Here is a 12500-nt window from a genome sequence, read left to right as displayed (position 1 = left end):
ACACACACACACACCCTTCACACACACACACACACACACACACACACACACACACACACACACACACACACACACACACTCCTTCAATCCCAAACTTATTGTCTCTAATTTAATTTTTTTTACAATTTTTTTCTCTCAGGAAAGCCAAAGCTCAGGCCACTGCTGCTGCTTCATCTGTGGTTCCAACGTCTCCCGTCTCTCTGCTCTCCATCATAACATCCACTGCCTCCATCTCTCCATCAACTACACCTCTTTCATCCATCTCTCCATCCACCATCCCTCCATCCACCATCCCTCCATCAACCATCCCTCCATACACCATCTCTCCATCAACCATCCCTCCATCCACCATCCCTCCATCAACCACTCCTTTATCATCCTCTCTTCAATCTATCCGTTCCACATCCCAGACCGATTCCCCTTTGGGTGAAAGCTTCTCCGATTCCGCCCCTGTATCAACATCTGTCCCATCCACGTCTGAAAAAATGCCCGCTGGCGAATCCTACTCAGAAAGTGACAACGAGTGATGTAACTTTATTTAAAACAGGGACAATGTACAAAATAATCATTAGCCTTGTTTAGAGGAAGAGGAGAGATGCATTGTACCAGGTTTAAAAAAAATATATTATTTTCCACCTGTAGTCCTGCAAAGACGAAATATGTCTAGGAGAAGTTATAACGACTATGGTCTCAACTACTGAAGCAAACAAGATATGATTGAAATAGCACTTTACTGTAAGAATGTTATCATTTAGAATTATTTATTCATGTTGAATTTTGGTAACACTTTATAATAACTATCCGTTGTAACTCGTTAATAGATCATTAGTAAACTCTTAATTAATGATTAGTTAAGTGTTTGTTAGCAGTTTGTTAAGGATGTATAACAATGGTAGATAGTTAATAGCTTAATAATTGAATCAGTTCATCTGGGAGGTAATCCGAGATACCGACGAGGCTGAAATAGGCTATAGACTATACACAGTGCATGGGCAACTGAGGGCAGCCCCATTTTCAAATATTTTTAAATAAACTCAATACACACTGTGCATGCCATGGACTTGAACGTGACGTGATCAGTTAATCTCGGATTACCTCCCAGATGAACTGATTCAATTATTAAGGTATTAACTATCTACCATTGTTATAAATCCTTAACAAACTGCTAACAAACACTTAACAAATCATTAATAATCATTAATTAAGAGTTTACAAATGATCTATTAACGAGTTACAACGGATAGTTATTATAAAGTGTTACCTGAATTTTTAGTTTATTTCAATGCTTACTTCGCTCAGCAAGTTAAATTATTTATTTGATTAATTAAATTAAGTTACCAGGGCTGATACAAAAAATAGTATCCATGTATTTATTACCAAGTGTTTGAAGTTACTGTGATGAGTGTACTGTCTTATTTTAGCACAATGCATCTTGGGTAAGAAAAGGGAACTCTTTTGTTTGTTTTAGAGAAAGTGTTTTAGACTATTTATTTTATTTTATTGAATTGAAAACTTGTGGCAACGATTCAACTAAAGCAGAAGTTGTGCAACTATGAAAACATTTTATTGCTCAGAAATAAAAGTTGCTCCTGTGATCCTGAATCCTGTGGTCATTTGTTTTGCCTATCTGACTTGTTTCTCACATGCAAACACGATAAGCTTTAAGCGGTCTCCTATGAGTTTATACTCTATAACGGCACTAATCATTGATTATCGATTAAATCTGCAGTGTGTAGAATTTTGGGTTTTATTTCCTAGCAGATTTTGTAGAAAGTAATTATAATATCCATAAGTACATTTAATTTAGTGCATAATAGCTGAAAAAATGTTTAGAATGATTATTTTTTCCCTTAGAAAGGATCTCATATATGTCCATATTTCGGCATATTTTGGACCAAGGCCTAGTGCCGCCATCTTGAAATTGTCATAGTTGGAATGTTATCAGGTGCATTGTTTAAAATTTAGAATTATTCTTGTCCTTGAAGGCCACTGTAGCTTCTGTTATTATTCTAAAGGGTTGGGGTTACCCAGGGAGCGTTGCATTCTAGAACTTTGTAGAACTTTCTTGATGATGTCATATTACACACTGCACCTTTAAAAGATATTAAACAGATTGTCCTCATATACATACATTGTGTATATGGTTCTGACAGATGCATTGATAGGCAGGAGGAGTTAGTGTGGCAGAGAGAAAAAAGCGAACGAAGGGGCGCCCTTAGCTCAGTTGATAGGGCGTCCCCCCCATGGGCCTCGGCCAGCAGCGGACCCGGGTTCGATTCCAGCCCGTGGTCGTTCTCTGCATGTCACTCCCCTCTCTGCCCCATTTCAACTCTGTCTCTACACTATCAATAAAGCATAAAAATGCCAAAAAAAATATGTTAAAAAAAAAAAAAAAAAAAAAAAAAAAAGCGAACAAACAAAAATCCATAATGCTGTATAGAAAACTACTATGTAATTTAACTATACAGCTAGAAGTTAGTCTGCAGAAGGAGCAGGCAATGAATTTAGCAATTAAAGCTGGGGTATATGATTTCTGATTGGTCAAAGTTAACATGAGCTGTACACTTTGACCAATCAGAGCGAGGCTCCGATTCTCTGTTCTTATTGGCTGTTGGGACTGTCCATTCACTTTGGCCCGACTTTGTTGGTGTAGAGCGTGTCAGGGAGGGACCATAGGGGAGGGACCAAAGAGAACAAGTGGAGCGGTTGAGGTGTTTGGATTCAAATCTCTATCCCAACTGCCATTTTCTCCCCAAATCCTCCACCCCAGCTTTAAGTTCACTGGTTTAAATACCGTATATTTTTTAATTCAAACTGTGATCAAAGCTTCAATAGAGTAAATAAATAAATAATAATTCATTATAGCTTTTTATTTCTAACCTTTATTTCTACAGGTAAATCCCATTGAGACCGAGGACTCTTTTACAAGGGAGACCTGTTTTCCTTTCCCACGTTACCATTCACACACCGATAGCAGGCTAACTATCGACATTCACACGAGGCAAGGTGGGTGAAGTGTCTTGCCCAAAGACACAACGACCATGACACAGGTGGCAGGGCGGGGATCGAACCTCTAACCCTTTGATCATCGGCCGACCCACTCAACCAACTGAGCCACAGTCGCCCCTAGCTCCACTGATAACATGTCTCTCTATGTGCAGCGGGCGTATAAAAAATAAGAGGGGGTAGGACCAGAAAAGTTTTTTTTAACTTCTTCCTATCCCTTTTGAACATGAACTATATTATTTGAGTTATGTATTTGTTGTTTAAGATCCCATTTGTTTGTTTTTTTATTTATTTCTTTCCTTTTTTTTACTGCTCAATTGTTTTATTTTTGTTTGTATTATTATTATTATTTTTTTTTAACCATGTTCAATAAAGACTTAAAAAAAAAAAAAAAAAAGACGAGAGCACAGGGACCGTCTACAAAGGGAAACACCCAAGAGAAACATATTCAATCCCTTCACTCTGATACAGTGCAGTTATTAGTGGAGCTTAGAGGATGTCTGCTGTCAGTCAAAATGAGGTTGTGGCCAATTGTCTGTCTGTCTGTCTGTCTGTCTGTCTGTCTGTCTGTAAGTCGGTCTGTCTGTCTGTCTGTCTGTCCGTCTATCTGTCTGTCTGTCTGTCTGTCTGTCTGTCTGCCTGTAAGTCTGTCTGTTTGTCCGTAAGTCAGTCTGTCTGTCTGTCTGTCTGTCTGTCTGTCTGTCTGTCTGTCTGTCTGCCTGTCTGTCTGTAAGTCTGTCTGTTGTTCTGTCTGTCTGTCTGTCTGTCTGTTGTTCTGTCTGTCTGTCTGTCTGTCTGTCTGTCTGTCTGTCTGTCTGTCTGTCTGTCTGTCTGCCTGTCCGTCCATCTGTCTGCCTGCCTGTCTGTCTGTCTGTCTGTCTGTCCGTAAGTCTGTCTGTCTGTCTGTCTGCCTTATGAACATATAACAAAGATGCATCATTTGTGTTTTAATAACGTTTTCTTTATGAGATCCAGGATGTTCCTATCTGTCAAAGTCTTTCCTGCTTTACTTCAGTCTGGAAATGTCAATAATAAAACAATCCACCTCATGGCACTAAAACTTTACTTACAAAGATAACGGGAAATCGCCTGCCACACAGACAACTACACTACAGGGCCGTGTTGTGACATGTGTGTGTGTCATTGGGGTGGAGCACATTATGACCAAGTAGCAAGTCCTGCCTACAGTGATTGCAAAAGTCTCCATGACAGAAAAGCCACTTCCTCGAAATGTGAACAGTTTCGTATTAAACGAAAATTGTCATCTCATTCATCCAAGAAATGAGCGATGGTTGGTCATGATGATGATTGGTTGGAAATGAAGCGGTTTCACACTTTATTTGTTTGTTAAACGTGGAGTCAGTGATTCTGGAGAACGCATGTTGTCAAATTCACTTTTTGTCAAAATCCCGGGCTGGATTCTAACCCGGGTCTGCTGTGAAGAGGACAGAGACTCTATGGGTGGGGTGGGGTGGGGGGTATGGGGAGGGGGGGGGGGGGCTCTAACCACTACACACGAGCGCATTTCGATCAAGTTATAAACGCTATTGGTAGGAAAAGAGGCAGATTTACGATAAACCTTAAACCAGTTTGCATCAGTGTTTTCTGATAAATTCAAAACTTTTTTTTTTATACTTCAAACTTTAATAAACATAACGTAGGATATCTTAAAAATTCGACCGGATTCCTTTATCATAGAAACAAAGGATCTAAGAGTTTTGGGGATACAGAGAAAGTCTGGGAAAGTCTCATTTTCACAGTTACATTGCTACCCATTCATATACAGTGGAGGAAATAAGTATTTGATCCCCCACTGATTTTGTAAGTTTGCCCACTTACAATGAAATGAGCAGTCTATAACTTTAATGCTATTTTAACAGTCAAAGACAGAATATCAAAAAGAAAATCCAGAAAATCACATAAAAAAAAAGATATAAATTATTTTGCATTTCATTGAGGGAAATAAGTATTTGATCCCCTACCAACAATAAAGGATGCTGGCCTCCACAGAACAGTCCTTTCACTTTAAGAAAGTTCTCCTGATCTCAACTCGTTACCTGTATAAAAGACACCTGTCGTTAACTCTATAAAAGACACCTGTCCACAGAATAAATCAGACTACAACCTCTCAATCATGGGCAAGACCAAAGAGCCGTCTAAGGACATCAGGGACAAGATTGTAGACCTGCACAAGGCCGGAATGGGCTACAAGACCATTGGCGAGAAGCTGGGTGAGAAGGAGACAACTGTTGGTGCGATTATTAGAAAATGGAAGAAGCACAAAATGACCATCAATCTCCCTCGGTCTGGGGCTCCATGCACGATCTCACCTTGTGGGGTCTCAATGATCATGAGAACGTTGAGGGATCAGCCCAGAACTACAAGGCAGGAGCTTGTTAATGATCTCAAGGCAGCTGGGACCACAGTCACCAAGAAAACAATAGGTAACACACTGCGCCGTAATGGCTTAAGATCCTGCAACGCCCGTAAGGTCCCCCTGCTCAAGAGGGCACATCTGAAGTTTGCCAATGAACACCTGAACGACTCAGAGAATGCTTGGGAGAAGGTGATGTGGTCAGATGAAACAAAGATTGCAAAGATTGAGCTATTTGGTATTAATTCAACACGCTGTGTTTGGAGGAAGAGGAATGCTGAGTACAACCCCAAGAACACCATCCCCACCGTCAAGCATGGAGGAGGAAGCATTATGCTTTGGGGGTGTTTCTGTGCTAAGGGGACAGGTCGACTTCACCGCATCGAGGGAAAGATGGATGGGGCCATGTACCGTGACATACTGGCTGACAACCTCCTTCCCTCAGCCAGGTCACTGGATCATGGATGGGTCTTCCAGCTAACCCAAAACATACAGCAAAGGCAACAAAGGAGTGGCTCAAGAAGAAGCACATTAAGGTCATGGAGTGGCCTAGCCAGTCTCCAGACCTAAATCTCATCGAAAATCTGTCGAGGGAACTGAAGCTTGGAGTTGCCAAGCGACAGCCTCAAAACCTCAAAGATTTGGAGAGGATCTGCAAAGAGGAGTGGTCCAAAATTCCTCCTGAGATGTGTGCAAACCTGGTCATCAACTACAAGAAACGTCTGACCTCTGTACTTGCCAACAAGGGTTTCTCCACCAAGTACTAAGCAATGCTTTGATAGGGGATCAAATACTTATTTCCCTCAATGAAAGGCAAAATAATTTATATCTTTTTTTTTACGTGATTTTCTGGATTTTCTTTTTGATATTCTGTCTTGCACTGTTAAAATAAACCTAGCATTAAAGTTATAGACCGCTCATTTCATTGTAAGTGGGCAAACTTACAAAATCAGTGGGGGATCAAATACTTATTTCCTCCACTGTATATATATACAGTATAATGCAGTATGGGGTGGCTGTGGCAAAGTGGGTTGGGCGGTTGTCCCCTCAACTACAGGGTCTGTGGTTCGATCCCTCGTCTCCCCGCCACATGTCCAAGTGTCCCTGGGCAAAGAGACACTGAACCCCAAATTGCTCCCGATAGTTAGCCTGCTATCGGTGTTTGAATGGTAATGTGTGAATGGGAACAGGTCTCCCTTGAAAAAGAGTCTCCGGTCTCACTGGGATTAACCTGTATATAAATAAAGATTGAAAAATAAATAAGTAAAAAAAAAAAAATAGACTATATGTCATGTGGACCTTTAAAGCTGGGGTGGAGGATTTGGGGAGAAAATGGCAGTTGGGATAGAAATTTGAATTCAAATACCTCAACCGCTCCACTTGTTCTCTTTGGTCCCTCCCCTATGGTCCCTACCTGACACGCTCTACACCAACAATGTTGTGCCAAAGTGAATGGCCAGTCCCAACAGCCAATAAGAACAGAGAACTGTAACCTCGCTCTGATTGGTCAAAGTGTACAGCTCATGTTAACTTTGACCAATCAGAAATCATCTACCCCAGCTTTAAAGCTTTAATAAATGTGCTATGGTAAGATTTCATTGGTTGAGGATGACCTGCTGTGGCCTACAAGGGATTCCTAACACCCCCACTTACTGAGACTCTACGGAGCGGAGGGCAAGTACCAACACACCACAAGCGCAATGTGATCCAGCTGTAAACGCTCCACTGTTGGTAGGAAAAGAAAAGAACTAGATTCACGGTAAACCCTGAACCAGTTTGCAGTAGTGTTTTCTGATGCATCCCTCAACTCTTTTTAATAAATCTTTAACAAATGTGCTGACATGAGAGGGTGTTGGTTGATTTTTGATTTTGATTTATGAGGATTAAGAGCTAGCAAAAATAAAAAAAATATATATAATAGGAAGGTTAAAGGTGCAGTGTGTAATATGACATCATCAAGAAAGTTTTACAAAGTTCTAGAATGCAACGTTGCCTGGGTAACCCCACCCCTTTCGAATAATAACAGAAGCTACAGTGGCCTTCAAGGACAAGAACAATTCTAAATTTTAAACAATGCACCTGATGACATTCCAACTATGACACTTTCAAGATGGCGGCACTAGGCCTTGGTCCAAAATATGCAGACATATGGACATATATGAGACCCTTTCTAAGGGAAAAAATAATAATAAAAAAAAAAAATTCAGCTATTATGCACTAAATTAAATGTACTTATGGATATTATAATTACTTTCTACAAAATCTGCTAGGAAATAAAACTCCAAATTCTACACACTGCAGGTTTAACAACAATAAGAAACAACAATATGATTAAAAACATCAGAGTTACAGGTAACTATAACAAAATGGAATAAAAGAAAGATATTTCTGCTGGAAGTTAAGGGTGACCTCTGGCCTACAAGGGATTCCTAACACTCCCCACTTTTAAATTTCAAGAAAAATCCGTGACTTCATTTTCCCCAAACGAAACCGCTGTGAAGAAAGAAAGTGCTTCCGAATAATTTTTTTCTGTTTGTCATTCAATGGAAACCCCATGTAAGCAGCAGCAGGCAGTTGGTCATTCATAAAAATGTTGAAATATCCGGATAGCCGTCGGAAGGTGACTCACAAACCGGAGGGAACACTTCTGCTTTTTGCGGTCTTTAAGTATCCGATGTCTGAGGACGATTTTCAGTTCACCAAGAAGCTCTCTGGTAAAAGGAAGGACCAGCTTAGCTATAGATTAATTTATTCACTATTTATCCTTTTAGTTTTGTGTTTAAGTTTTAATATTTTTGTGAAAATGGTTAAGTGTGGAAGTCAGCTGAACAGTGCGCTTGTCGCTCTCGTCGTGATGGCAGTGGTTCAGTATGGATCAGCAGGTGAGAATATGCGTTTGGTTAAATAGTTACAAGTTATCTAGAGATTGATTCTTAACGCCATTCATTTAACTGCATGTATGGACTCTGTCGACTCTCCCTGAGATTTCTTAAATTTTTTAATCCCGGTAAAGGGTTTTTACTGGGAGTTTTTTCTCAGCCGAGCTAAGGGTGTAAGGGCAGGGTGTCATATTGTATCATATTGTATCATATTGTATGGAATGTAAAGCCCACTGAGACAAATGTGTTTGTGATTTTGGGCTATACAAATAAAACTGATTTGATTTGATTTGATGGTCAGATAGGCAGTATTTTTTTAATGCTGTAACTTATTTGAAAACTATTTTCTTGAACTTTCTTTCTTTGTGTAAGTTTTTAGTAATGTCTTGTGCAGTATGTCCCATTATTTATACTGTTTATAATTCTATTTATCTGAGCAAATTAGAATATTCAATGTTTTATTTTATTTTTGTCATTTTATTACGTTAAACCTGCAGTGTGTAGAATTTTGGGTTTTATTTCCTAGCAGATTTTGTAGAAAGTAATTATAATATCCATAAGTACATTTAATTTAGTGCATAATAGCTGATTTTTTTTTTTTTTATTATTATTTTTTCCCTTAGAAAGGGTCTCATATATGTCCATATTTCTGCATATTTTGGACCAAGGCCTAGTGCCAATGTAGCTTCTGTTATTATTCTAAAGGGGTGGGGTTACCCAGGGAGCGTTGCATTCTAGAACTTTGTAGAACTTTCTTGATGATGTCATATTACACACTGCAGGTTTAAGCTCTGTGTAAAATTTACTTTATTGTATAAAATTTTAATGATTTTTTTAACATTTACTTAATTTTTTTTTATCTTTCATATTTTGTATTTATTTGATTTCCCAATGTATTTTTTCTAACTTTTATCCGTGTCGTTTCTCCAGCTGAGAAGCTAGCGACCTGCTGTAAGACGGTGAACAGACAGGAGCTAACTGAACCCATCACAGGATACTTGGTGCAGAAGGCAAACCACGACTGTGTCAACGCTGTCATGTGAGTAAACAATATCAATGCTGTGTGTAACATAGGCTAACTTGTGGGTAACTTCTGTCTTGTGTTTTATTTATTTTATCTGTTGTGTTTTTTAACGCATTCTATTCTGTCTGTGAAACGTGCTATATAAATCCATTTAACTTACTTACTTACATTCATGCTTTTGAATATGGCAGATTATAAAATATATATATAAATAAGATCCTCTATTAGCCTGTAGAAATGAAAAAGTTACAAGGCAACTGTCTTCACTAGATTTTTGTTTGAAGGAAAACTGCCGATATTTCTTAAAGGTGCAGTGTGTAATATGACATCATCAAGAAAGTTCTACAAAGTTCTAGATTGCAACGCTCCCTGGGTAACCCCACCCCTTTAGAATAATAACAGAAGCTACAGTGGCCTTCAAGGACAAGAACAATTCTAAATTTTAAACAATGCGCCTGATGACATTCCAACTATGACACTTCCAAAATGGCGGTGACAAGGCCTTGGTCCAAAGTATGGAGAAATATGGACATATATGAGACCCTTTCTAAGGAAAAACATAATAATTCTAAAAAAAAATATTCAGCTATTATGCACTAAATTAAACGTACTTATGGATATTATAATTATTTTCTACAAAATCTGCTAGGAAATAAAACCCAAAATTCTACACACTGCAGGTTTAAGCCAACTGATTATCTTTTGTCTTATTTAAAACGAGTTGGCACAACGTAAAGTTTTTGGAAATCTTAGTTGGCCCATATACTCAAAGTTAAACTACATATAAATGATAATTGTTCTCAACAAAAGAGCCTTGAAAATGTGAGTTTTCTTAACTTATTTATTTGTACATTATACTACTCGGGCCAGTCTGTATTTTTTACGAAAAGAGTGTGAAGTTCTGATGTTAAACTTTTTATTTTGTCTTTTGTGTAGTTTTCAAACGGAGAGCGGTCTGTTCTGCAGTTATGTGAAGGCTCCATGGGTTCTCGCCAAGATCAGGGCATTCGAGTGAGTTTATTATACGAGTTGATTTCACACACACACACACACACACACACACACACACACACACACACACACACACACACACACACACACACACACACACACACACACACACACACACACACACAGTCCTTCAATCCCAAACTTATTGTCTAATATATTTTTATTTTTTTCTCTCAGGAAAGCTAAAGCTCAGGCCACTGCTGCTGCTTCATCTGTGGTTCCAACGTCTCCCGTCTCTCTGCTCTCCATCATAACATCCACTGCCTCCATCTCTCCATCCACCATCCCTCCATCAACCATCCCTCCATCAACCATCCCTCCATCCACCATCTCTCCATCCACCATCCCTCCATCCACCATCCCTCCATCAACCACTCCTTTATCATCCTCTCTTCAATCTATCCATTCCACATCCCAGACCGATTCCCCTTTGGGTGAAAGCTTCTCCGAAAATGACTTTGAGTAGACCAGCGCCTTCTCAACCTCCAACTTAGACTATAGATTACTTCCTCCTGCCTTTAAGGTGCTACGAGGAACTTTAAAATATTTCTGAAACAGTCTCATGTTCCCTCTGATGATCATAAATTAACATGTAACAGCAAACGAGACCATCAGTGCAAAGAATTCTATTTTTTATATATTTTTTATATAATGCCTTTGTCATGGGTAATACGCTCACCCAGGTACAACAGCTGGCGTGGTAAAAACATTACCGCTTTAGTCCAAAGGGGGGCGCTAGAATGAACACACACTGAAAGTTCCTCGGAGCACCTTTAAAGGTGCAGTGTGTAATATGACATCATCAAGAAAGTTCTACAAAGTTCTAGAATGCAACGCTCCCTGGGTAACCCCACCACTTTAGAATAATAACAGAAGCTACAGTGGCCTTCAAGGACAAGAACAATTCAAAATTTTAAACAATGCACCTGATGACATTCCAACTATGACACTTTCAAGATGGCGGCACTAGGCCTTGGTCCAAAATATGCAGAAATATGGACATATATGAGACCCTTTCTAAGGAAAAAAATAATAATTCAAAACATTTTTCTCAGCTATTATGCACTAAAGTAAATGTACTTATGGATATTATAATTACTTTCTACAAAATCTGCTAGGAAATAAAACCCAAAATTCTACACACTGCAGGTTTAAAGTTGAATGTTACTTTAGTTTGACTAAATTTAAAAAAGTAGGTTACAGCCTCAACGGAAGACTCTGACGGAAGAAATAATAATGTCGAATCTTATAACACTTGAAAATGTAGTTTCTATGTAGTTTCTTTCAATTTATACTTTTCTCTAAATGAGTGAAATTATTTATTAGTTTAATTTAATTGACAAATCTTCATAAAAGTATTTACTGTATTTATTGAAGTACAAAGCACGTTGTAAGTTGTGAAACCATGAACATATTTAAAGAAATAAAAGTTGCATTTGTGACCTTGCATCCTGTGTTCTTTCGTTTTTTTTCTCACATACAGTTTTATCAACGTAATTTTATTTTATTTTTATTTATTTTTTTAACCTTTATTTATACAGGTAAATCCCATTGAGACCGAAGACTCTTTTGCAAGGGAGACCTGTTTTCCTTTCCCACGTTACCATTCACACACACATTCATACACCGATAGCAGCAGGCTAACTATCGACATTCACACGAGGCAAGGTGGGTGAAGTGTCTTGCCCAAGGACACAACAACTATGACACAGGTGGCAGGGCGGGGATCGAACCTCCAACCCTTCGATCATCAGCCGACCCGCTCTACCACCTGAGACACAGTCGCCCCAAATATCAAATATGAAACCCGTGTGGCAGCTGCTGTGGTTAATGGTTAGATCACTGATGAACCCACAATGACTGGAGGTTTAAATGTATTTCTTTTGTTGTCAATACAGACAAAAGAGTAGAAATTATTAACAATGTCTTTTAAAGTAGCTACAAGGAACTTTTAAATATTTCTGAAACAGTCAAATTTTTCCTCTGATGATCATAAATTACATGTAACAGCAAACCAGACCATCAGTGCAAAGAATGCTATTTTTATATCGTTTTTCTTAATGCCTTTGTCATGGGTATACGCTCACCCAGGAACAACAGCTGGTGTAGTAAAAACACTACCGCTTTTGTCCAAAGGGGGCGCTAGAATTAACACACACTGAAAAGATCCTCAGAGCACCTTTAAAGCAAACAAAAGTTAATAGAG

The 12500-nt window shown here is 38.8% G+C and overlaps 2 protein-coding genes across 2 annotated transcripts in view; both read left to right on the top strand.

Annotated features, from left to right (window-relative positions):
* Positions 1-1004, top strand: part of LOC307267636 (uncharacterized protein) — a 2593-nt gene extending 1589 nt beyond the window's left edge. The window contains exon 4 of the mRNA XM_080050020.1: positions 140-1004. Within this exon, the coding sequence (XP_079906146.1) occupies positions 140-527 (388 nt within the window). The 3' untranslated portion in view covers positions 528-1004. The remainder of the gene's footprint in view (positions 1-139) is intronic.
* Positions 1005-8136: 7132 nt separating this feature from the next.
* Positions 8137-11722, top strand: LOC307267795 (uncharacterized protein). Its single transcript, XM_080050195.1, has 4 exons — positions 8137-8262; positions 9190-9298; positions 10220-10294; positions 10472-11722. Exons 1-4 carry the CDS (start codon positions 8184-8186, stop codon positions 10758-10760), a joined length of 552 nt encoding a protein of 183 aa, XP_079906321.1. The 5' UTR covers positions 8137-8183; the 3' UTR covers positions 10761-11722.
* The last annotated feature ends 778 nt before the right edge of the window (positions 11723-12500 follow it).

The sequence above is a fragment of the Ammodytes marinus genome (genome assembly GCF_949987685.1).
Source record: "Ammodytes marinus genome assembly, chromosome: 21".
NCBI lineage: Eukaryota > Metazoa > Chordata > Actinopteri > Uranoscopiformes > Ammodytidae > Ammodytes > Ammodytes marinus.
Note: the sequence above shows the minus strand (reverse complement) of the source record. Positions and strands in the feature narration are given on the sequence as shown.